Raw genomic sequence first — 26,172 nt, 5'->3', positions numbered from 1 at the left:
GTTGGGGAGAGGACGAGAGAAGGGCATGTGTGAAAATGGTGGCACCTGCCTATGTGATCTTGGATGTCACAAGAGGACAGCAAGTTGTCATTTTATAGCTTATTGCCCTCTTTTGTATCTCGTCACTCTAGTACAACTCCTGCAGCTTTAACTGTTGTAATGAGGAAATTTCATCCAGTTGCTGCATGCATTTAAATGACACCTGCTGAAATTCCCTTTTCTGTACAACTGTTAAAGATACAAGAGCCCTGTCCTCCTTTCCATATGGTCATCCTCGCCAATATACTACAAATCTATTGAAGAGCCATACTTTGTACAGTTCTGATCATTGTGTCCAAAAAAAGGGTATTGTAGAATTGGAAAAGGTCCTGAAAAAGGTGACCAAAACGATCAAGCGGCTGTAGAAACTCTCCCATGTGAAACGGTTACAATGTCTGGGACTTCTTAGTTTAGAAAAAAGGGAGAGTAAGGGGAGACATGACAGATTTACAAAATTATACGTGATATGGAGAAATTGATGGAGAATCAGGCTACCAATGGCTACTACCTACCTCCAGTATCAGAGGCAATATGCCTGTGTACACCAGTTGCTTGGAATCATGAGCAGGAAGTTCCTATAGAACTCATGACCTACTTCTGGGTTTCCAACAGGCCACTGTGTGACCAGAATCCTGGACTAGATGGACCCTTGGCCTGATGCAGCAGCAGGCCTCTCTGTCTGTACTTACAATTTAATAGGCCTTGCGTATTACGCCCCTTGACTTCGGAGGGTGGGGGCAGATGCCATTTGCTTCTCTGCCTCAGGCTCAGGCAGCAAAACCTTGACTTGCCCAGTAAGCCTAAACCCTTTCTGCTGCTGAAGCTCAGCATCTTTTATCTTTTCTTGAAACCCTGCAACAGGAGTGTTGTTAGGATGAGTAGTAGTAGTAATACTAATTAATAATATATTTGTTACCCGCCTCTCCCTCTGGATCAAGGCAGGGCACTACACAAATGCAAACACCATAAAATACACGTAACTGATTAGAACATTTAAAACTAATACATTATTAAAAGCAGCACATTATTAGTACGCCCACCTGGGCACAGACAGGCCCTAGATCTTCTGAGCAGACCCAATTGCCATCATCTGTCTTAATACAAGTCTGCTTCTTCCCTTTGAGCTCAGCAGTCTTGCTGTTACTCAGGTGGCCTTAGGAGTGCTCCCTTAGCAGACCAAAAGCCAGTGCACCTGCCTTTTAAACTAGAGGAACGGCTGCCACCTTTCTTTCCACTGTCTGCTCATTGTTTTCCCCTCTCTTTCTCTTATGCTCTTACATACCCACTGTGGGGAGCTTGCTTGCAATGAAGTTTTGAAGACAGAAGGGCAGGAACAGCTCCATGTGAAAAACTGGTATTTCACACAGCATCTGATATAACTGCCCCAAACTGGAACCTTTTCCTAAATAGCTGTAGGCATCAGATTATACCAAAGGGGGGGGGTTAGGGTTAGGTGACATCATGATCCAGAAAGTGCTGGGGCTTGTGAATAGGTTTTACAGATTTTTAAAAAATAAATATTATTATTATTATTATTTATTTATTTATATAGCACCATCAATGTACATGGTGCTGTACAGAGTAAAACAGTAAATAGCAAGACTCTGCCGCATAGGCTTACATTCTAATAAAATCATAATAAAACAATAAGGAGGGGAAGAGAATGCAAACAGGCACTGGGTAGGGTAAAACTAACAGTATAAAGTCAGAACAAAATCAAGTTTTAAAAGCTATAGGAAAAAAAAGTTTTTAGCTGAGCTTTAAAAGCTGCGGTTGAACTTGTAGTTCTCAAATGTTCTGGAAGAGCGTTCCAGGCATAAGGGGCAGCAGAAGAAAATGGACGAAGCCGAGCAAGGGAAGTAGAGACCCTTGGGCAGGCGAGAAACATGGCATCAGAGGAGCGAAGAGCACGAGCGGGGCAATAGTGTGAGATGAGAGAAGAGAGATAGGAAAAAGCCCTTTCTCTCCCCCCTCCTTCATTTCCAGTCACCATTCTTCTTTACTACTTCTTCGCTCCTCTGTCCTGGGTCTTCCTTTCCAAACTGCTGAAATTGGGGTCTAAGTTGAAGGGGCAGCGGGTGGGGTGGGGGGGAGTCAGTGCACACCTCTAATATATGTATACATCTATATAAACACACCATACATATGTTAGAGGCGTGCACTGACTCCCCTCTCCCTGCTTCAACTTGATAGGAAGATGCTAATTTGTGTTCTGGGCCTGTGTTCCCAATCTTTTAAGAACCTAGCAACGCCCCTGCCCTGCAAGGAAGAGGATTCTTTACCATCCCAGCTGCAGACTGTCACTTGGGATGGGAGCCTCCACTAAGACCCAGTTTAGTATGGAGATGCCAGGCTCAAAGATTATCCTCAGCAATGAAGCTCTTTCAATGGCTTTGAGCCGCCTACCCTCTTGGCCTACCAACCAACCTGACAAGGTGGTTGTGGGGATTAAATGGGCCAGCTCTGTTTACGCCACCCTGAGTTGCTTGGCTTATAAAAGGTTATTTTTATGTGCCGAATCTGTAAATCATCCAGTGGCTAATGGAAAAAAGACTTGGTTCTGTTCTGCCTCCTTTGCCTTTCAACGTGCTTGTTCCTTTGCCTTTATGGGATTATGCAGTACCTCACAATTTGCCTCTAATCCTGTGGTCTCTTTCTTGAGGAAAATGCAAAAACAAACCCACTTTTCATTCTATATAGACAACAAAGCTACAATACACTATTTTAGGCTCTGTGTTTTGTTTAAAGGCCTTGAGCTATGGGGAAAAGATCTCACATGATCACGACTTATGACTTGCAGATAATATTTAAAGAGAATTTTAAACTCCTTTGCCTCTTTTCAGGCATAGTTCCATTGCCACATGAGCTAACATCTGCCCCATCAGTTTTTCTCCTATTTTTGTTACATTTTGGTATGCTGGTCACAGGCACTTCTTAATGCCTGCAACGTTTGCAAGAGAGTGAGAGATGGATTTCTGGTACAAAGTTTGCTGCTGCTGTTGCCATAGAGAAGCAGAACTGGAGAAGAATCCATTGATCTTTGGGTATGTGTTTCAACGAATTAGCATCATTTTTTTTTCCGTTTAAAAGTCTCAAGTTCCCCCGGATTCTGTCAAAAGAGAAAAGAAAAAAAGGTTATGCAATAGCATATATTTGCATAAAATTCACATTAGCACGTTCTGATTTCAAAGTGACATTCTAGGATTGACGTTTGCAGAGGCTCTGGATGTGGGAGGAAAAGGAGGTGAGCAGTTTGTACTCCAAGCAAGTGAGCCCTGTGGGACAAAACCTTGCTGGGTGGGGGTGCTGCAGTTTTAGGGTGCCAACCAACCAGTGCTGCCTTAGAGGATGCTCCACTCCATTCTCTCCCATCCTCCAGCACTGAGCCAACATTTTGTACCTGCTGAGCATGCTCTGTCCTCATTGGGTTATTTTGGGGTTCTTCACACTTCCCAATACTTCTTGGAGTGGCTTGCAGCTTGCACAAGTGCACCTCCCCATGCTGTTTTGACTTCAGAAAGGTCCATGCTCAGAGAATGAGTTTGGTATTGGCATAAAAGAAATGTTTCCAACTTTGCTTTTACAATTTTGCTACTTTCTAAAAAATAATGTATATTGTGTTCAATTTGTTTCATGCGATCCAAAGTGGTACAGTCTGGTCCTAGATATGGCTTTAACACTTAGTGAGAGCTAGGCTTTGGTCTGCAGTCCCAGTTTGGAGAGCAGCAGCTGAGGAATGTTTCCATATTTCTGCTGCAGTGACACACTTCAGTATTTCAACAAGTTGCAGAAACGCCGGCGATCAGAGGCTGCTAACTTGTGGAATGAACCTGTGGACAGCACCCACATGGAGCGGGACGATGATCATGAGCTCTACATGCTGCTGCAGAAGAGGGCAAAAATGCGCCGGGGATCCGAGGTAAGCAATCTATGAGCATGGAACATTATTGCATGGAAGGAAAGGAAAGGAAAGGAACCTCTCGTGCAAGCACTGAGTTATTACTGACTCTTGGAGGGACGCCAGCTTTCGCTGACGTTTTCTTGGCAGGCCTTATAGCGGGGTGGTTTGCCGTTGCCTTCCCCGGCCAGTATTACCTTTCCCCCAGCTAACTGGGTACTCATTTTATCGACCTCGGGAGGATGGAAGGCTGAGTCGACCCGAGCCGGCTGCCTGAAACCAGCTTCCGCTGGGATAGAACTCAGGCCGTGGGGAGAGTTTCGGCTGCAGTAACTGCTGCTTTACCGCTCTGCGCCACACGAGGCTCATTATTGCATGGAAGAGAACTAAATCGTACAAAATTTGCCCACATACGGTTAGCATTGTGCTTCTGGTTGAGGTGCTGCTTCTCCTGAGTTCCACAGAGGACATTCTCCACCTTGGGATGGTGCCTTTTCCTGGAGCACATAAGCAGAGGCCACATCTTAAATTGTCTCTCCAGCAGAAGGAGTCGTCCTGCTTCCCAGAACAACTTTGTCTAGCAAATAGAGCAGCTGAGTGTGGCTGGAGCAGCTAACTGCATAAGCACATCTTAATGACTTTTCCTTGTAGCCTCTTTCCACACACCGTGGAATGACGCACACGCACACGCACTCCCTTGCTGCCCCCCTTCCAATATGTCCAGCTAGGATAAGGTTGTCTTGGGAAAGGGAGATGAGGCGATATAGAAGGCCCGGACCAACTGCGCCTTAAGCCCATCAGAAGGGGCAGCCCTCCCAATTCCTGGCAGAGATTCCCACCAGCATTGTGGCGGCAATAGGCCCCAGCACCCAGGATATTCTAGCATTAGTCCAGGCCGCTCTTCACAGCACATCAAGTGGCTGCAACAGCATCCAAGGGGAAAATCCAAGGGGAAAAACAGACAACCTGTTGGGAAAGGTGTACATAAACAAGCAGGGGAAGACTATCCAGTCCCTCAGCATGGAAGCACACCGACTCCTCTCATGGGCTGAGCTTCACCTCCTGTCCACAAAAGCAGAACATCTGATAGGGATCTCCAACAAAGTGGCTGACTGGCTCACAGGACATCCATCTCAGATTTGGAATTGGCGCTCAGTCTTCACATTTCCCAACAAATCATCCTTCAGCTTGGATCTGTTTGCAATGAAGGACTTTTCTTTCATGCCAGAAGTGAATTCCTTGATCCATTGGGCACAATAAATTATCCCTCCCTCCCTCCCTCCCTTCCTTCCTTCCTTCTCTTTTGATCCAACCAGTCTTATCCTCTGGAAAAGCTTAGCACAAGTTAGATGTGCAGAGGGGGCTTGTCTTTACCTGGATAGGGTTGCAGGGTGCAGGGAATGTTAAACCTTATTTCTGTTATTCCATGGTAAAGGATTAGGCCGTAGGCATTCTCCAACTTTCTGCCCCTAACACTTGCTTGAGAGAGTGGGAAATGGCTGAGGCTTAGCAGTCACAAATTAGTATTGTAGGATCAGAGCCAGCCACAGAATGTTGGCAGATGGAAGTGGAACATGTTCTGTGCATATATGCACATGCATGCACACAGCACCTTCTCCAGGGCCCTTGTAATATGTAGGCCTTTCCTCCACACACACTCCTTGCCCATCATAATGAAGTGCATTTTGCTCATAATCCTAGCTCACTGGGTCATTGTTCTTATGTTCTTTCTTATCCTGACATAGAGCTACCGACGTTTGAGCTTTGACATCATTGCCCATCGACAGGTCCGTAGGAAGGTGAAGGACCGATGGAAGCAAGTCTTGGAAGTCTTAGGTATGATTCCTTTCGACTGCAGATTGAGTATTACCAGTGTCGTTAAAATTGTATTTATTCTAGCTCTCTCCAACGGTTCCCAGAAATATCTGGCAAAGCAGATAGTATTATAATAGCTGTTATTACCAAAATTTAGTTTTGAAGAAAGGTATCTAATATTGGAAAGGGAATCTAAACTAGAATAGTGATAGAAAGATAAATGTGCTCCCTAACAGGTTTGTGATATCTAGGCTTGAACTTCTCTGTTCTGAAGAAATTTTTAAAAAACTTATAAAGTAGAATGTTAAAAAAAAAAAAGTGTTTCTGATGTTCTAGTAATGCATGTTAAGAACAAACTGAGGTCAGCTGCAAAGTTGCTTTCATTCCAAGCCATTGGCTGAGCTGCTGTGATGTCATTGAATATCTATAAGCATCCTAGCTATAGAGTGGCATGTTGAAAATTAATGAAATTGTCAATGAATTGCTCGACTGTGCAATTACTGTGAATGAAGAGGAAGATCAGTTTGGAGCTGGTAGAGGCATATTTTAAGGTATTTCTGCCACATGCGAAGGCTTGATTGATATGTTTGAGAATCCAGATTGTGCATTGGACTACCATGTTCCATGCAGGATTTTCCTTTGATCATACACGAAAACAGTTAACTTAGCTTCTCAAAAGAGTGGTGACAGTGCTGTAGCTATTTCTGGAGAGACAAACCCAGAACAAGCTTCACAGCTTCAAGACTGATGCTTGACTTTGGGCTCCATGAGGAAGAAATAGTGGAACCTTGTCTCTGTTGGCCTTTGAAGGGATGGTTTTATCCATTAACCATGCTCTGGTGATCTCCTGTTTTGGATTATGGCAATGTTTAGTAGGAGGGTCTGTCAATGGTCTGGAAACTTCTGCTAGTCCAAATTAGGGGACGAGATGGTTAACTAGGAATGGACAATTCAGTCATATTACACCAGGGTGTTGTAAGCTCACTTCCAGTCTCTTTCCTCGCCCATTTCAAAGTTTTTGATCTTCCTATACAGCTTGGGACCAGATTACATGGTTTTACATCCTCTCATATACTTACCCAGACTTTGCTATCGACTGGGTTTGCACAACACGCTGACCCACATTCAGTGGTTGAGTGTGGGTTGCTTGTGGGTTGCTTGTGTTAGCCTGCTGGCCTGTTAACCATGCAGTGTGGCTTATTTTCCTCAAACAAGACACCTTAAGAAAGCATGATTTGTTGTTGGAGTGTTCAGGGTCGCTATCAAGCCACGCTGCTTAGTTAACAAGAAACCCTGTGGGAAATGTCCTGGATTCAGACAACACGCTAACACACGGTTCAACAAGCGACCCACAGTTCAGCAACAACCCACATTCAGCCACTGAGTATGGCTTAGCATGTTGTGCAAACAGCCCCATCATCTTTCTTGCCCCTTCTCTGGTACACCCATCAGGTGAGGTGCAGCATTTGGCGACTGGTAAAAGGGCCTTCTCAGTGATTGCAGAAAGTTCTCTTCCCAGATGCTCACCTGAGGATAGGTGGAGGCCCTTTTTATTTCCCCAGGCCTTCAACACATTTATACTTTAATTCTTGAATACGTAAACTTTTAGAATTTTCTGAGATTTATTGCAATACTTTTAGTATTGCTTTAGAGTCTTTGTATTGGGCTTTTATTCTCTTGTTGCTGCCATTTTTATGCTGCACTGTTTTCTTGTTTTAAACTGTATCTTAACCCAGAAACTTTGGTTATTCGGCCGTGAATAAGTAACATGGTGGACGAGCATTTACTAAGTTAGTGTTCTGAATGGACATGAGGAAAAAGGATTCTCTTCCCAATCTAGGATTCAGAACTGAAGCAGACGGGCTCCTCACTGTGACCTCCAGCATCGCATATGAATCCCTTCGCAATCCTCAAGAGGCCCGAAGGCTCCTCAATGCCCTGGCTGAGCAGACAACCATTTTTGGCCGTTCCCATGGTGGTCCAGCAGAGAGATACCTCTTTGTCCTTGTGAGTAGGGACGAAAACTCCCCTTAGGGGATGTGTTGTTTGCATGATACATAAGCAGGTGGATATAAGCTGTTAACATTTACCCATAGGAGCAAGCAAGCTCTTCCAGGTAAATGTGCAAATGGGAGCTTAAGGGTGGTCACACAACTATGGCCTTTGCTAGACCTAAGGTTTATCCCGGGGTCGTCCCTCCCTGTGTGTCATTTACATGAACAGGGATGACCCCGGGATGATCCTGGGATCAACCTTAGGTCTAGCTAAGGCCTATATCTAATGTTGGGAGGACTTTGTGTGTTGTCTCCTTTTAATGTGCCACCTGGCTTTATGAGCGTCATCAGGCGAGAGTTTTATTGCACGCTCATTACTGGCCACTCACGGTTTTTCACTGGTCCTTTTGACGGCGATGTTTTTCTTCCATGCACCTCCCACTCTTTTTCTGTTTTAGAGCAACAAAAAAAAACTGTTTTAATCCGAGTCTTCTGAGGTTGCACTATAAATTGCCCACTAGAGGGCGCTGTTGCCATTGAAATCCATTGAAAATTATTGTTCTTGGAGACCAGGAAATTCAAAAAGAAAAAACAACTCCTGAAGAAGGAGGTAATCCCTCCGAAATGCGTAGAGCATAATAAATTTACTCCTGTCCTGAGCACCGGAGTTGGCCTCCTCCTTTGCGATTGACTTATGGTGCCTTTCCTTCCACATTTCTGCTGTTGTGTGATGCGGACAAGTCTTGGGAAACCTTTTGTGTGGCCTTAACATGACTCACCATTGCTCTGTCATCCCAACATCACCCTATAAATAACCATGGAAATTAGGCCTATACCACCTCCTGGGTCCCAAACCCTTAATTTTGGAAGCCCCCTCAGCCTAGTTTCAAATTGTAAATGGGGTTGTGTTAGGGTGGAGTCATGGAAAATATCAGGGCAAAGAAAACACATGGGGGGATTGCTGAAACATTAAGGGGTGGAGGGCTTTCTTGGACATGTGGCACAATCAGCACTGGCTTTCAGGGAGGGGCGTAAAATTCGGCATGGCCACTGCCACAAATAGTGATAGCTTTGCTATCAGTGGCTGCTATGTTCCCTCCCACAGCGCCTTGCTAGAAATATAGCCACTGATAATACAGCTGTTGCTACTGTCAGTGGCATTAAACTAATGAAAAACCCCACTAAAAGGCACGGTCACCACACCACGCTGCCCCAGGGCTCAGCAATTTTCTCCCTACCCCTCTTCTGAGAAACCATGTAAAATGCTGCCCCCATTTTTGAGGCCTGTTCAGGCACTTTGAACTTGGCTTTATTTCAAATAGCATGCCTCTCTGCAAACTGGGAGTCTAACAACCCCTCCAAATACTTTCCTTTTGTTGCCCTCTTAGTGAAGTGGTGATAAGTATTCTGGGATTGTCAGTGGAGGTCATGCCTGGACCCTTCACCCCAAAGTAGTCTGATTTCCTGTGGAAATTGTGTCCTTCGTTTCCCTTTTTAGTTTATGGCGATAAAGAGATGGCGTTTGCTCATTTAGCCAATGGGCTCCTTTGGGCTCCTTTGGAAAAGGACCGCCCCAGGGTCTTATGGGAAACAGAGTGTCTCGCTCTTTCCCTCCCCCCCCCCCCCGCTTGCAAAGTGTGCCAGAAACCATTTCATCTTTAAAGTTGGTCTAGGGTGGCCCTGTGGGGCAGGGCCATCTTACTCTACAGGGGGCAGTCCTCTATGAAAGGCTGCCCACTCCAAGTTCCAGTTTAAAGATGTAGGACCATAAACATGATTAGCAAGAGCCTTGAGCAGTGCCAGTCTGGACAGCACATGGGGTCATTTGGTCGTATTCTGTGTTATTATTTAAATTACAGTCTATCTCTAAATGTGCATCTATACATTAGTATATGCCCATCCTTTGCCAATTGGTGTCTCTTTTGTCCCATCTCTGGCTGATGCATTGCCTGTTTTTTTCTTTTTGGATTCCTAAGTGGCTATGCGAGCCCTAAGGACTGGTGTCTCCTGGCCCAGAAACACCAGTGAGCCAGGCAGAATTTTAAACTAAGAGGGTTTTTTGTCTTGTTTTCATCCCCTGAAAGCTTGTATCTGATTTCCTTAATAAAGCAAAATTTACTGTTTATTATCAGAAGCTTGTGTCTAAGAGGTTAATTTCACACTCCCACCAGACCCACAACACTACGGATTTGGCACTTTCCCCAGTTATGTGGGGTTCCTTGAAGTATTTCGGTCCTCCCAGAATTTAGGGGAATTTGCTGAGTGTTTTTAAAAGTGACCTCAGGATCTCCCTTTCCTTCACTGTATCCACCCAGGAATCGCCCTATCACAGGGTACTTCGTGAGGTTGAATGTAACCAGGTGTAGTGTTTTATGCTGGTTGGGGGTGAGGGCCATTTGGATTCTCTGCCTGAGTGTCTTTGGCCAGCTCTACTATCACCATGTTTTTTGTCACCTCACCGCACATCCCAATCCCAGGACAGGCTTCTTCTTCTAGATGTAGGAGATGACTTCCTGTCAGCTGCTCGTCACTTTTACCCTGTGGAGGAAGATGAAGACATCACATGTTCCAGTGATGGAGGGCCTACTACCTCAGGTCCAGTCTTAGTCAAACGGAGTGGTGAAGCTGATGAAGAAGCAGAAGAAGATGAAGTCACAGATGTGGAAGAAGAATAAATGTTAGAGATGGAGAAGGAGGAAGTTGAGGAAGAAGCCGTGGTAGGCACCATGGAGTGACACCAACGCAGCCTTCGGATGGACGAACACATGCAGTGGATCTATGCAGGGCTCTGAAAGACTAGAAGTTAAGTTAATTTGCATGATTCAGACACCTGATAGGATTCCACTTTTGGCAGACAGTGAGTTACCTGCAGGGGCAGCGGGGAGGGGAGGGAAGCACGTTGTTTTCCATTGCCTGTTGGCCAGCCTGCCTAGGAAATGTATTTTCTCTATCTTATGAAAGAAGGATCAGCTTTCTCTCCTCCTCCTTTTGCTTGTCCACTTTTTGTGTTTCCCGACCACCTGTTGTCCTGTCATCATTTCTTTCTCCCAATATCTCTGTGTACAAACTGTCCCTGTTATCCAAACCGCCCAGAGTGTGGTGATCGGACTGCCCTCCCCCCTCCCACTAATCCCTCTGGCTCCCATTCCTAAATAGCAGAGCCTCTGGTTGCTGGGATCAAAGGCCCAACGGAGGAAATTCCTTGCCTGCCTCCCTCCCTGCCCCCTCCCACGTTCTGCTTCTCTTCCTCCCCTCAAAAAGCGGAGAGAGGGATGGATCCAGCGGGGGCCTTTCCTTAAGCCTGGATCCCAGAGTTCAGAGATCAATCTAGACTCTAGCTTCTGGAGCTTGGCAAGAAACGTAGGAGACTTCTGGCCTTGTCCCTCCACACGCCCTCCTGCTGCGTTGTCCCTCCAACAACTGAGAAGAACTGGCAGCTGAAAAGCACCTGCTACGTAGTTAACAAGCTTCCCCCCCGCCCCCCTCAGCTTGCCCTGTGGTGATTTCTTTCTTCCTTGTCAAGGTGTCTGCGGTTTTGCACTTTCACAAGAATCTTAAACCTCTTGTAACGGATGCTCTGCCTAGGTGCGTAGACAGCACAAATCATCTGTCACGCTCTGCTTTCAAATCCTATAGGGACGGGAAATGAAACAGGCCTGGCAATTAAATGTTTAAGTATCCACCAGAATGCCTTCAGTGCCTTAATGCACGCTGCAGCCATATTCATAATTTGGGCGGCTGGTTCACTTATAACACTGAACCATGGATAGGGTACCTCCAGCCTGCAGGCTGGTTCTGCCCCATGGAGGTTCCCTACCTAGCCCATGAACTTCCTCCACTCCCTTTCCCCTCCAACTCTGCAGGAAAACCCCACTCTTATCTCTGATTAGTGATGCCAGATCAGGGGGGATTTAAAGATATTGAAAGAGTGCGGTCTTTAAACTGGTCCTGTAAAGAGCTGTGGTTTATATGTTTACTTCTACGTAGAACTGAGCTGTTGTTTTATGCTTAGTGAGAAAATGTCCAAATGGGTACAAATTACAGCTGGCCCTGCTCACTTTGCTTTGCCCCCACCCATTTTGTCCTTTTCCAGCCCCTCCTGTCCTTCGCCCTGCCCACTGCTGGATCGTCTCTCCCATCCCATCATACACAAACACTTCCCAAATTAGAATTTGGCCTCTGGGCTGAAAAAGGTTCACCACCCATGCACTAAGCCACGATTTAGTGTTACGTGATCAAAATAAAGCCTCTGAATTTGAGCAAAGCCTCGGGCTCAAGTGCTGCCCCACCGCTCTCCTCCTTCTGCAGGATTTGTTTTAACCCTAACCCTGGCTCACTGCATACACAAATCAGGAATCGTGGTTTAAACACTGCAAAACAAGCCAACTTCAAACGATGGGTTACAAACCTAGTTTTCTTAACAAACTAGAGTTTATTTTAAAACTACCACTCCTGGTTTGTATGCAGCAACATGGTATTTTTAAACTTTTATATTATGTTTTGATCTGTTGCAATTTATGGTTTGACCGTGAACTGCCCAGAGAGAGCCTTGGCTATTGGGGAGTATAAAAATGTAAGAAATACATAAAATACATAAATAAGCCAGTGTTAAGGATAAAAATCCACTTTGGTTGTAAGGCAACTCTGTTTTATCGAGCACAATACACTGTACAGAGAGAGTCCTGCGGACAAAGAATTTATCTGCTGGCAGTGTGAAAAGCAGGTACCGTATTTCTTCGATTCTAAGACGCCATTGATTGTAAGATGCACACTAATTTCAGTACCACCAACAGAAAAAAAGCTTTGATTCTAAGAAATAATAAACGCACCCGTGATTCTAAGACGCATCCCGTTTTTAGAGATGTTTATATGGGGGGAAAAGTGTGTCTTAGAATCGAAGAAATACAGTATATGTATACATACATATGTATACATACATATACATACATATAACAAAGACAACGTCTTCATTATACCTTATCAACAGATGGTCCATAACTCTTCTAGCAATGTTAGGGCATCTCTACATTTTACCTCCTTCTCCCTCCGACAGCAGGGAAAGTCCTTCTTCAGCAAGTTCATAGCACAATGCCAGCTTTACACACTGCCAATTTTGCACTATTAAGGATTTATTCCAGCTTTGATCTTTTTAAAAATGGAATTTGGGCGGGGGGGGGGAGACCATAGGAGATGTCCTGTTTGTTGACAATGTCATGAAATCGACCCACAGTCATGAGCGTGCTATAAATCTCTTGTTTAGAGAAGCCCTTAGTTTCAAAAAGGGGATTAGAGACAAATTGCCTGTGAGAGCTAATTGAACCCTCCTTGTTCAGAGGCCGTTTCCTGTGAGTATCATGTGCTGGGGCAGACAACAAGGAGGGCTGTTTGTGCCCTGCTTGTGAGCGTATAGCTGGCCACTGTTGGAAGCAAAATGCCAGACTGGATGGAGCCTTTGGTTTGTTTCAACAAGTCTGCCCTTACATTCCCAACTGGAAGAGATGGCAAGGGGATTTACTCTGAGTCTCTCTCTCTCTCTCTCACACACACACACACACGGCAGAGCCAAAAGCTACATGTTGAGTAGGGTCACGTTTACAACCAGCTAAGGCTTTAGCTGTCTTACTCCCTTCTTGGCCCTGAGCAAAGTCCCGCCAATTCCCTGATGTGATCAAAAGCATACGGTGATCCTCTCTGTGGGAATAGAAATAGCGAATTCACTGTTTTTGGCTAAAGGTCTCAGGCAAGCGATATTACCCCTGGGACAGTGGTGTGGTGTTAAATATCCCTACTCGTACAGCATCAGCAATGGGCACTCCTTGTCCCGAAATGGATGAGGAAGGGAAAGCCAAGGCAGCTTCTGTGTTTCACTTAGGCTGTGGGATGTCAACAGATTTGTGCATAGAAGTCTGTGAGCAAAACTACTACTACTGTTTCTACTTCAACACCTACTAACGTTTTAATGTTCCAAAAGCCTCACATACGCTCAACAATACCTGCCCCAGCGCTGTAAGTTAGGCCAAACTTATCATCTCCATGACCTTCAGACGGAATTACAGCCTAACCTACTTTTCAAGGCAGTAGTACTAGTTGTTGTTTCTATGTTTACATTTACGAAGAAGAGGTTTGATAGGTCCGCATATTCCCCAGCCCTGCTATAGGGCATACCAGGAGAACTTCCAGCCTATGGAGCCTTCATGGATTCCTCCAACCCCTTCAGGAATGCCTGCTGTTATCTCCAATCTGTGAACAGAGATAACAGCAGGTGATCCAGGCCAGGTGGTGGTGGGGAGTTGCTTGCATGGTGTCCCTGGTAGAGCTGCTGACTCAGTTGGTGTGGCTGTGCTGCATGACAGCTTCCCCCGATGGGGAAAGCCTGTGCACAGCAAGCAAGGTCCTGTGAGGTGCGCCATCCAGGAAACAATAACACTGGGGCTTGGTCTTTCCCCATGGGGCTGGGTGGAGGCTCATCTCACCTCATCAGAACATCAGAAGAGCCCTGATGCTGGATCAGACCAAGAGTCCATCTAGTTCAGCACTCTGTTCACACAGGGGCCCACCAGCTTTCAACCAGGGGCCCACAAGCAGGACACTGTGTAACAGCATCCTCCCACCCATGTTCCCCAGCAACTGGTGTATACAAGCTTACTGCCTCTGATACTGGAGGTTGCACTTAGCCAGCAGGACTAGTAGCTATAGATAGCCTTCTCCTTTAGGACTTTATCCTAGTCCTAAAGCTCAATTAGGGTGGAATTTATCCAGCCTAATTTAGTTGCCCACCCGTACTATAGGGTATTGGGCATAGGGGAAGGGGGTTCCCTAAGGCTTCCTGGAAAGGGTGAGTTTTGAGGAGGCCCTTGAAGGACATAAGGGAGGTGGTAGCATGGAGACAATTCTGGGCATAAGAGGCAACAAAAGAAAATGTTCCGGATCGTTGCAGAGAACAGGAGATGTTTTGATGGCTGAGGGTGGTGGAGCTGGATGCGTGAAGGTCACAGGAAAGGGATGTCAGAGCAGAGGGATAAGTGCATGGGATGGGAGGAGGCCATGGAACGTTTTTCAGGTAAGGACAAGAATCTTGTCTAGGATCTGGGGATGGCCAGAAAGCCAGTACAGGGATTTAAGGGCAGCTTCCACCTGAAAGCAGGGATAGTCTTGCATAAGGATATCAGGGGAGGTGTGCGGGATCAGACCAAAGGCCTGCCTAGTCCAGCACTGGGCCAAACAGCTTCGAGTGGGACAAGAGTGCAACAGCACCCTCCTGCTGGTCAGGAATTGGAGCACGTCCCTGATAAGTAGGAGCTCTTGATGTTTATGGAATACAGTGTAAGTAAGATTAAAGTCTACATTTTAATCTTGTATCTTTGAATGTTTTAAATTAAGTGCTTTCGGAGAGCTCTTGACTGCCCCTGTCCTTCCAAACCGCCAGCATGCACCTGCATCCAAAGACCTGTGGCTTTGTTTTGGTAACGATCCTGCGTGGGGAGGCTCTACGTTCAGGGCCTGTAGTTGGATGCATGGGATCCAGCGTGCGGAGGCTTTTGGCTCCCATGTCAGGTTTCAGTCAGAACTCGGACGCATCCTGGCTCAAGTCAGCGCTGTCTTCCTCTGGCTCGCTGGCCCCATGGTGGAGTAGAAAGAGGGGGGAAACACCCCCAAACACTGGTGCTCTCTTTTCAGTGCCATCTCTTGCCCCATGGCCAACTGATAGGTTCAAAGGCACCAGGCCGACAAGGGTGAGAAGGACTGTGAGTTGAGAATTGGCACAATCGCTTTGTCCACAAGCCTCGGGTCGCCTCGGCTATCGCCACACTTTCCACTCGTTGGATGCTCTGACCTTTGATCACGTTGGAGGGTTTGTGCTGTTATGTTAGGAACTGGTCCCTCATGGAGGGGAGGGGCTCTCTAAAAATAAAAGTAAATAAATCAGGGTGTGATCGCCTACAGGGCTGTGCCTGTTGTGGGGAGAGGGCATTAATCAGCTTGCTTTATCCTTTTATAGTCCAACCCATTGGAAACCATCACGCACACCCCAACCCCCCTCCCCACTTGCCCTGCCACCCAAACACACACACACTGTTTATTTCTCTGTCTAGAAACAGGCATGCTGGGGGTCCCATGCCAAGTCCTATTTTTAAAGCTGAATCCCATTTATAGAGAGATAAAAGAGAGAGCATTCTATTCCCTTCCAAATGCAGAAGTACAAGCAGCCCTTTTCAACATGGGGAGGCTGATAGGAGTGTGTGCTTGGGTGGGCTCTTGTCCAGTTATCAGAGGTAAACTTCCATAAAGTTGAAGAAGGAGTAGGGAGAATGTAGACTGGGAACTACTGGTAGAGCTCCAGGTGAGTTGCAGAAGATCAGCAAGGGTTTCTGACTCCCACAACTTTAACAAAAGCAACACCAAAATGACTTTTCCCACCCAAATTATACTGCTGAAATGAAGAAAGCTTGCTTGGGATAACCAGGAATGGGCCTTTGGGTGAAAGGACTTGGAGTTCGGTTCAGTGCCTGGACTGGAAACAAATTCCTAGGCTCAGAACATGCTCAGAGGCACCCTATTCTTTAAGTCTAAGCACACATCTTTTGCACCTGGCTCTGGTTGGTGACTCCTGGGATTCTAATAAAAAACAAAGTAGATCTAACAAACTTGGCATGGGGGGTGCACATCAGACACACACTGTTGGTCGATAACACTGATATACAACTCTTCATTATTGAACAAAATGCCAATCATTATGACAGGTGGTGTGTCGGGGCAGAGGATAGTTCTCTCTGAGGCAATTAACACACCTTCGTACCAAAATATGCCCCCCCAAAAGCAAGCAAAATCTATGCCCCTGACATGCGACTTTTCTAAGTGCAGGGAATTTGGGGGCCCTTGGAGAAGCACTCCAAGGCTGCAATGCAAGCACTGTGAACACTCTTGCATTCAGTCGGAACTGGTAAAGGCCAGATGTCAGTCTACCACCTCAGACACTGGTCTACCACTTTATATTGGGCCTATATAAAGAGAGTGGAATTGCAAGGATCCCTGAGGAGCTTTGCCTATCTGAACGCTGGGTGTGAAATGCATTTCCCCCTGTTACTTTGCATGAGCCCAGCTGGCTCCTCCTCAGGCAAAATGACCTGAGGAATGTCAAAGGAAGCTGGAGGTCTTTGTAGGATTAGTGAAGATTCGCAAGAGAGTTTTCCCCCACATCAACATTGGCTTGAATGTCACTTCTGGGGAAATGGTGGCGGCGGCGGCGGCGGCAGCAGCACCGGTCAGCCCAAGATACTTGACCCAAGAAATCCCAGTGTCAGCAGCGGTTTTATGACTGGTTTATTAAAATGGGAACCGATCCATTGGGGAACAACAATTCCCGTGACCTTTGCTTACCAAGGCTTGCCCAGGGGAACTCTCCTGGGGCTTTCTTCCTCTGCCCTGTCTTCTCTTCTTCTGCTCCCCTTCCCATCACCCCAAATGCCCTTCTGCGACACCCCTCTCACCCCCTGGTAGAGCCACCTCTGGCGACTCCCGTGTTCAGCCTCATGGCTGAGGGGTAATGCCGCGGGTGGTCCTCAATTGGCAACATGCTTTTTCGCTGTGATCATGCAGCCCCGCCCCACTCCCTCCCCCAAACTATAAATAGGAGCCCTGGCCCTGAGCCTGCCAGATCACGCCGGCTCCCCAATGGAGTTGCTGGAAGGGGGCTGATTGGCAGCTTGCCGTTTGGGATTATATAACTCCCTCCTGGCCCACTCGAGATCTTGCCCTGTTGCCAAATGCCCAGGCCCTGCTTTGGCATCAAGAGCCTGACCCAAAAGCTGGGATTAGCTGTCCTGTCCCTTCCTCCTCCCGCAACGGAGTCTCACCCACCTCCCCGCCTGTTCCACCCGTCACCCTCGTGACCTTGGGCTGCGCACAGGCAGAGACGTGAAGGCTGAATTGCCAAGGCCTGGGCGTGGTCTGAACCTACGTCGCAGGCTATCTTTGGGGCCGGTCAGTGCGGCCTCGCTCTGCCCTGCCCTGCCCTGCCCTGCCCTGCCCTAAGGTTGCTATTTGCAAGTGTTTCAGGGGCTGCTAGGGGAGGGGAACTCAAAGGGGGGAAGACAAACTGATCCACAGTTTGCTCGTGGAGAGCGATGATGATAATGTCATTACAAGTGGGATCTGCAAACAAAACGTTGCAGCGTGCAGTATTCTTGGTCGGAAAGGTTTTGATCTGGTGCTGGATTTATAGCAAGTCCAGCACCAGTCGCACCTCCATGGGGAGGCTGTGCCACAAACAGGGTGCTGCAACTGAGAAGGTTCCCTAGCTGTCATATTATGAGTAGATGGTACTTTGAGAAGAGCTTCCTCTGCAGAACTTAAGACTTGCACAGACTGGTATATGGAGAGGCTGTGAAGGTAAGGCACCAGCACCTTAAATTGGGCCTGGAATTACAGCTCTCTTAGAATCACTGACAGGATGATCCCACATGGCTGCACCTATTAATATTTGAGCAGCCATTCTGTACATTCTGTTTTGGTTGAAGGTTCCGGGTCATCTTCAAGGGCAGCCCTATGTACCATGGACTACTGTAGCCAGATGATCCCTAGTCAGGAATAGCATAACTTGCAGGGCTGGCCCTACCATTAGGCAGCGTGAAGCAACTACCTCTGCTGGCAGGCAGTGGAGGCAGCCTGCTTACTGTTCTTGTCTCTTGGAGGACAGAGCTGTGGTATGCTGCCCTGGGTGTGATGGAGAATGCTATCCAGCTGCTAGCGTTGAAGTAAAAATCAGTAGTAAGTCCAGTCAGTTTCTGTATGCGGACTGGGTAGGAAGTATCATCTTGCCCTTTGCCTCAGGCAGCAAAGTGAGGTGGGCCAACCCTGGTAGCTGGCAAGCCAGCCGTAGTAGCTGCCCTGCTGGCCATAGCTGAAGAAAGGCCCTCTGAGCCACTGAGGTCAGCTGGGCCTCTGGTGAGAAAGCTGGCGCCAGGAATGCCCCCAAGCTGCACACCTGCTCTTTCCAGGGGAGGGTGACCCCATCCAGGACAAGCTGCACACTCAATTCTCAGGCATGAGAACCACCCGCGCACAGAGCTTCTGCCTTGTCAGGATCCAACATCTGTGTATTGGGCGCTCATTACCGAGTCCAGTCACTGGTTCAACGTACCTCCCTTTTATGCGTGGATGGTCCTCCTCCCTTGGGAGAATGAGTGCCCTCTTAGTAGATAGGATTTTGGGATGATATCTAACCCCTTTTCTTGGGGCTTTCAGTGCTTACACAGGTGGGGATTAAGTATTCCAAGCCTCTTTCTCTGAGCATTGTCAAGAATGGTTGAAGCGCTCCCTGGGAGTGGTGTTTGTTTTTTCATCAGAAATTTTACCTCCTCTATCTCCAGTCTCATGAGATGCATTAGGCTTGGAGATGGAGAACAGCCCAAGGTTACTTGGTGGACTTCACAGCTGACATGGGCTTTAAACCAGACTATCCCGCAACGCAACCCAACCTAATCCTCCAGTGCGTGTCCCATTCAAGTCCTCTCTCTCCATGCAAACAGCAGGCGCAGGTCCCTTGAGCTAACCTTTCATATCAGTTGTAGCTCATCTCTGTATTGGGTCTTTATGTAACACCACTGGTCCAACTAGCTTAGTGTAGTCTACATTAGCCTTCCCCAACTTGGTGTCCTCTAGATGTTTTGAGCTGGAACTCCCGGCATCCCTGACCATTGGCCATGCTGGCTGGGGGATGCTGGCAGTTGAAGTCCAAAACTTCTGGGGGGCACCACATTGGAGAAAGCTGCCTCTACATTGAGTGGCAGTGGCTGTCCACAATTTCAGGCGGGAGTCTTTTTCAGCCCTAGCTGGAGATACCAAGGACTGAATCAATGGCCTGCAAAGCATGTCTTCTACTCACTGAGCTGCAGCCCTTCCCCCTAGTGGAGTGTGATGGGGAGGAAGCAAGGCCACAGCAGTTACTCAGCCATGCACATCTTTGAGTTCTCGAGAGTCCTGACTTATTGACTGGGTTCAGACAACACAATAGCCAATGGGGGGGGGGGTTTAACTAGTCAACAGTTGGTTATTTAATCCACCATGGATTATCATGTTGTGTGTAGGGAGTTTTTTAACCAACAGTTGGTTATTTGTCTGAAATAACCAATGCAAATAACCAACGCTGTGCAGAGTTGGCTATTTGAACCACCATTGGTTATCGAGTTGTGTGGAGGGCACCGTTGGTTATTTCATCAGCCACAGAGTCACAAAGCAAGAGTGGTCAAAGCAGTGGCTGCCACTCTAGTCCAGCTGGCAGGATATATTTTCAGCAGCAATGGCTGATGGGATACTAGCGGGAGGACTGAGGGAGGAGAGAGAGCAGGAGATGAGTGAGTCAATTCAGCATGGACTAATAGTCAACTCAACGCTGATCCTAATCCACACCACGGTTGATAAACTACTGTTCAATTGATTATTACTCCACCATTGACTGTCATGTTGTCTGAACACAGCCATTGTGTTGTTGTATTGTGGCACATTAGTGGTTTGCCACAGCACACAGTTTAGGTATCTCTTCTCTAGCCATTGTAACCCATGTTCATGGGGTGGTTATCTCAGTCTTACCATCATTGTTTTAAGTCCTTACCACTCCATTTTTTACCTGTTCACCCCAAGAGCACAAACAAATATTGTGGTGTAGCTCTTCAGACCGCAATTGGAGAATCATACATTTGTACACATCTGCACACAGAAACCTAGCACATCGGGAAGATAGCTAACCCACAACCTCAGGTGCAAGTTTCCCAGACCTGAAGAGCGTTGCATATAAACACGTGGAGCTGTTTTATGTGGAGCCGAACTATTGATCTGTGTAGGCCAGCACTGTCTGCTCTGACTGGCAGCAATGCTCCAAAATCAGCCAGGAGTAAAACTGAGCCAAAGAAGACACCTTTTTTCTTTTTCTCCCTCTCCCTCTATCCCTAAGAAAAAGAAGGCCATTTGGCAGAATTTTCTTCAAATATTTTCCATTCATATTTGTCGTGGTGATTTCACCCAGCCCCACCATGTCATAGCATGTCACTAGGTCCAGGCATTGCTGGGAAGGGGGGGGGGGGTAAAATGGTAGCCAGGCTACCAACACTGTTGCTGCTGCAGTAGCAGCAGCGCTCTCTCTCTCTCTCACTCTCAGAAAACTTCATGAGAGAAAGAGAAACTGTGCTACTGCTGGTACTAATGATGAGCCCCCCTTCTAAGAAACCTGCACCCTTACCATTTTTCTTCTTCTTCTGCGGTCTTTCTGTATTGACTATGACTCCTTTAGGTGATGACCATGTGATTTGAAATTGAAAACTTCCCCTCTTGGCCATGCTCCATAAAGTTAAATGAACCAGTGCCATCTAGTGGCCTGCAATATCCCACAATAATATTAAATGGTGCATTATCATGGGCAGGATCTACATACTGCTTTAAAATGGTTTATAATAGTAGTGTCAACTGTTGGGGCCCAGGACACATTTCATATACCATTTTCAAACTGCAGAAATAATAGTGGGGGGCATGCCCTTGATCACTCTGGAGATGTGAAAATTACTGAAGCTGGACTGCTTTTCCTCACCTCACAGAGTGTGTGTCTATTTATAGTGTGGAAGCACAGCTGCAAAGAATGCTGGGGTATCTACACATCTGACTTCCCTGAATGTGATCGGTTCTTCTGAAGAGGACTAACAACACGATGCTCTTAAGGGATATATGAAAAGTGGAAAAGTAAGGTGTGACCAACTGAGGCTGAAGACAGACATAATATTTGAAGCATAGTGAACGCAGTTGCTGCACTCCCAGGCATTTCTTTTCAGGGCAGTAACATGTTCAAATTGCTTCCACTACACTTTTAAAAAAAGTTGTATTTATTTATTTACTTATTTATTAAAACATTTGTATCCCATCATTGCCAGCTCAGGGATCTTATGTCTGTCTTTAGCCTTTGAATGTGGTCTCACTGAATCCATTTTGGATACCCTTGGGGAGCCATAGGTTTAAATAAGGGCTACACTCTTTAAATCATTTTGAACACCCAATTAACTATCTAAAGTGTTAGTTAATGGATTGATAGAGGCAAATTTTCAGCAATGGAGCACAGGGGTGCTGTTAACTGGATTTAGAGGGCGGGGCAGCAATTTCAGTGAAGGTAAAGATTTACAGTTATGGTTACTTTTAGGCCTCATAATAACCAAAGATAAAGCTGCTCCTGAGGAGTATGTGTATTTCTAAAAAAGTGTGTGTGTGGGAAATGGGGGCTATTGTCCCCTGACCTTACATACTGCTCGTGGAGAGGTGGAGATGGAAGGGGTGCTAAAGGTGGCTGGTTTTAGAAGTCATTTCGTCTCTGGTAGGTAAGGGGAATAACCACATGTTACATGCAGATCTCTGTCTTAGAAGAAAAGAGGTTCAGAAGGGGGAGATGTTAAATGAAGCAGCAGCGGTTTTTATCTGGTTGAGCTTTTATTTTGTATTTTATATTATGGTTTTATACTCTTTGTTTTATACTTTGAATGTTTTTCATTTTTGTGAACCGCCCGGAGAACTCCGGCTATTGGGCGGTGTAGAAATGCAATAAATAAATAAAAATAATAAATAAATAAATAAATAAGCCGCTTGGGTGTGTGTGTATGTGTGTTTGTGTGCTTAATCCTTTCCCTGCCCACTTTTTTCCTTCTGTAACTCTTCCCCGCCCCACAGCTTCCCCACCCCGGGTGCAGTTCGAGTGGTGTCTTTGCAAGAGGTAAATAACAACATTACTTTTTCCCTTTCCCTGATTCGGGAGTTTGTGTAACGCCAGAGCCTGCATGCTCCCTTACTGAGAGAAGTCGGATTGAGGTGAAAGGTGCTCCCTGGCTTGTATTTCCAAAAGCAACAAGAGGAGTTGCTTTCTAGGGTGTGCTGCAGCATGCAGAGGACGTGTTCAATACCTGTCCTGTCAGGTGGCACAAGGGCAGCAGTGACCTTTGCTTCCTTTACATAGCAGCAGCTTTGTCCTCTCTCCTTTCTACCCAATAAGAGTTTTGGGTTGCTCTAAAACGTGCACGCTGGCTGACTGCGAAAAGGAGAGTGAGACATTTGTTAAAGTGGTCAGATTGCTTGTGCAGGACAGATTTGAGGTCTCTGAAGTGACAGAGGTGCATAGTCTGTTATTCCTCCTATTTCATTAACCTATAAGAATACAATGAAGAAAAACAGAGTACTGATAAGATTTTTTTATTATTATTTTCTTTAAAAGAAAAACAGAGGATAAGAAAAAATAGGGATGCTGGGGGATATTCACAGTGGAATCTTCCAGCCTTCTCAGTTACTTGTCTATAGTTGTCATTCCATGCGGGGGGCCAGGATGGAAGCCCAAACCTGCTGTTCGACTCAGGCTCAAAACGCTCCCTTGCCATTTCTCGAAGCCCTTCAGTTCAACCTGAGATCACACACCCCTTCCCAAAGTGCGGTTGTTCCTCACTTCACATGACACATGTTCCTTCATTGGGACATTTCACGGTGACAAGGAGTCCCGTGCCCCAAGTCACGGAGCTGAGAAATGGGGTTGGGGGACCCCAGACGTCATCCTCTCACTCTTTCTAGTCCCTGACTGTGACAGAATCAAGAACCCTAACAGAACCAAGAATGTCACCAGCTTCTCACAAATTATCTCACTTGCTGCAACCCGCTAGACACTTTTCTCCCTTTTCCAAAGCCAGAACTTGGGAGGAGTCTTGCCCTAGCTCTCTCCTGCTAAAGGCAGGAAGTACGGCTCCCATCCTCCTCCGCCTTAACCATTTATTCTTCCAATTCATTTCCACACCCTGGAACTTTAGGAGTTGAGCACGCTGGCTTTGCCTCTTTCTCCTCCAGTCCAACGGGCTCCCCCTCCGCCCCCAGGGAGGCAGTCTTAAAAAATACTCAGTGCAGAAAGGCAAGCACTGGAGGTACAGGTGCACATGGCACTGTACATCTAATGAACTATATGCACACACAGATACAGCCACCGTCTTCGCCCCCTCCCCCCAAAAGGGTTAACCAAGATGGGTTCAATCCTACCAAGTCTTTTCTACAGCTTTGGGCCCCTCTAGACAGTCCTCATGCAGCAACCGATGCAAAGGCCCGAGGCATCCAAGCCAGTTCCGACAAGGGAAGTTGTTGTGCTGGGGGTGGCCCACGGCCTCAGCCTCTCTGGGCCTCCTGAGACATGGAGCGGGACAAGGAACGGGGCAGGCCAGCTTTTTTGAAGTCGGGGCAGCTGGGTTGGATGACGGGTGGCAATTCTTTGGTGATCTCGGCCAGAGGTGTCTTGTCGGGGCACACGCCGGCTGGTGGCAGCGACTCCACGGACTCCGAGGGAGTGGGCGTAAACTCCCGCTCAGCCTTGGTGCTCAGCCTGCTGGGTGTGAAGATAGGCAAGGGCAAGGGCCGCTGATATGGCAGGTGGTAGGAGGCCAGAGGCTCCCCCAGCAGACCCAGGCGGAGGATGCCCCATGGTGACCGCTGCACGATGACCCGGGCCTCCTGCTGCTGGTGATAGGTCTCTCGATGCCGTTTGTCTGCCTCAAACCGAGACCAGCTGTGGAGAAGGGGGCAGAGAATTCATTGTAGATTCACCCCACACCCTGCCCCAGCAGTCCCCAACTTGGCCTTGTAACCTCTAACATCAGGGCCTCGTCTCATCCCATTCTATCCCTGGCAGGGCAGATAAGACTGGACTCCTTCACCCAATTCATGAAGCTGGAGCTGCTTTCATTCGCCTGTCTTCATGCTCACCATTGCTGTCACCCTCTTCAGGCACTTTTACACCCCACGTGACACGGGAGAGAGCAGGGATGAGCACGTGAACTCCACAAACCTGCCATGCATTGGGAAGACAATGTTCTGTAGAGGGGACCTTCCTCTGGTTGTGGAGGCTCCGTGGGCACATCAGAACCCTGATTTCCTGCTCCCTGCAGCTGAAATTGGCCTTTGTAGCACATGGGAGGTAGCTGATGGAGCCAGCCATATGGATGCAATGGTGGGTGGGGGGCAAAGTCACCTTTAGGCAACGCTAATCACTGGCGAGTGGTGAAGCTGCCCATGGCTACTAGCCAAGATGGCTATATGCTACTACCAGGATCCAAGGCAGTGGGCCTCCAGTCCTAGTTGTAACACCGGGCAGCAGCTCTTGCCCCCCGTGTCCTACTTGTGGACTTCCCATGGGCACCTGGCTGGCCACTGGGCTAAATAGGATGCTGGATTAGACATTCCTTGGGTCTGACCCAGCAAAGCTGCTCTGAAGATCCGAGGCAGGATCTCTTGGAGTAGCAGATGGGCAAACAAAGGCCACATTCCCATCATACCCTCTTTTGTGCGTTCTCCAGAAGGGTCTGCGTGGCCGCTGCTTCAGACAGGAAGCTGGACTAGAGACAAGCTGTGTTGGGACCAGGAAAGCTATTGATGTGTTCCTAACCATTTGTATGTAGGCAGGAAAATCTACCATTGTTTAGAACCCTGCGTTATAAAGGTCACACGTGTGTAACTCATCCTCATTAGGTAACCGTAATAAGCATGCATCCCATGGTGGCTCACTGACCCTCAGCATTGCTATGTTCCTGGTCTATTTCATTCCAATGTGAATCCATATAACTGAAAGAAAAAGCTAGAAGATGCCTGTGTAGTAGCCTACATGTCTGGATCCTCCACAGCTTGACAGTGTTTAACTTCTTAGAGAGAACTATCAAGACTTTCTTTGTCTAAGCTTGCTCGGAGGATCCCAGAGGAAGACTTTGTCCAACCAGTAACTTCCACAAGAAGGAAAAACAACAACTGACCCATCGGATTACAATATCTTTGACTAAGCCTGTCCTAATCTCTGCCCGATCCAATCCCAACACTCACCCTTCTTCAGGCCTAGTGGTGAGCGACAGGTCTTTCCATTCAGCAGTGAACGATTCCTTCCGTGTCGTATCCTTCTCGGACACCTGGCAGCCCAGTTCAGCTGCAGACAGCGTCCCGGAGCTGCGGAGGACCACGCTCTTGCCGTGCATCGCTGCGTCTGGTTTTTTGCTTGAACTAGGATGGGTGCTTGACGTCTCAATTCTGTCTGGTCTCTTGTCCCCTGTGCGGATGATTTATATAGTTTTCCGAGTGCTCATTCCCCAGGGGTTGGCGTCTGGAGCTATATTGGTCTTGCAGCGTCACTGGTGTGGCATTCCGATACTGGAGACCTCTCCTCTCCTCCCCCGCTCTTTGCCTCCCCGGCATGTGTGTGTTACTGGAAGCCAAATCTGTGACGTTACAATATTTTTATATTCTTTTAACTGTAACCTTCCTGGCAAGAATGAGTGGCTGTCAACAGGTCATGTGATTAATTGATCATGGAAGTTTGAAAGAATGCAAACATATGATATTCTGAAATAATCTTAAAGTTGGGTAGATATTATAAATAATGTTTGTTTA

At 47.1% G+C, this 26,172-nt stretch overlaps 2 protein-coding genes across 2 annotated transcripts; one reads left to right on the top strand and one right to left on the bottom strand.

Annotated features, from left to right (window-relative positions):
• Window positions 1–2,893: 2,893 nt before the first annotated feature.
• Window positions 2,894–10,535, top strand: LOC134406382 (melanoregulin-like). Its single transcript, XM_063137774.1, has 5 exons — window positions 2,894–3,083; window positions 3,799–3,958; window positions 5,683–5,773; window positions 7,593–7,759; window positions 10,224–10,535. The coding sequence occupies exons 1-5, from the start codon at window positions 3,007–3,009 to the stop codon at window positions 10,419–10,421; spliced, it is 693 nt and encodes a 230-aa protein (XP_062993844.1). The 5' UTR covers window positions 2,894–3,006; the 3' UTR covers window positions 10,422–10,535.
• A 12,646-nt stretch (window positions 10,536–23,181) lies between these two features.
• Window positions 23,182–25,842, bottom strand: TCAP (titin-cap). The gene is made up of 2 exons (XM_063136482.1): window positions 25,612–25,842; window positions 23,182–24,307 (listed from the first exon to the last, which is right to left on the bottom strand). The coding sequence occupies exons 1-2, from the start codon at window positions 25,758–25,760 to the stop codon at window positions 23,911–23,913; spliced, it is 546 nt and encodes a 181-aa protein (XP_062992552.1). The 5' UTR covers window positions 25,761–25,842; the 3' UTR covers window positions 23,182–23,910.
• Window positions 25,843–26,172: the final 330 nt, after the last annotated feature.

Source organism: Elgaria multicarinata, chromosome 11 (genome assembly GCF_023053635.1).
Source record: "Elgaria multicarinata webbii isolate HBS135686 ecotype San Diego chromosome 11, rElgMul1.1.pri, whole genome shotgun sequence".
Classification (NCBI taxonomy): domain Eukaryota; kingdom Metazoa; phylum Chordata; class Lepidosauria; order Squamata; family Anguidae; genus Elgaria; species Elgaria multicarinata.
This window is presented reverse-complemented; position numbering and strand designations above follow the sequence as displayed.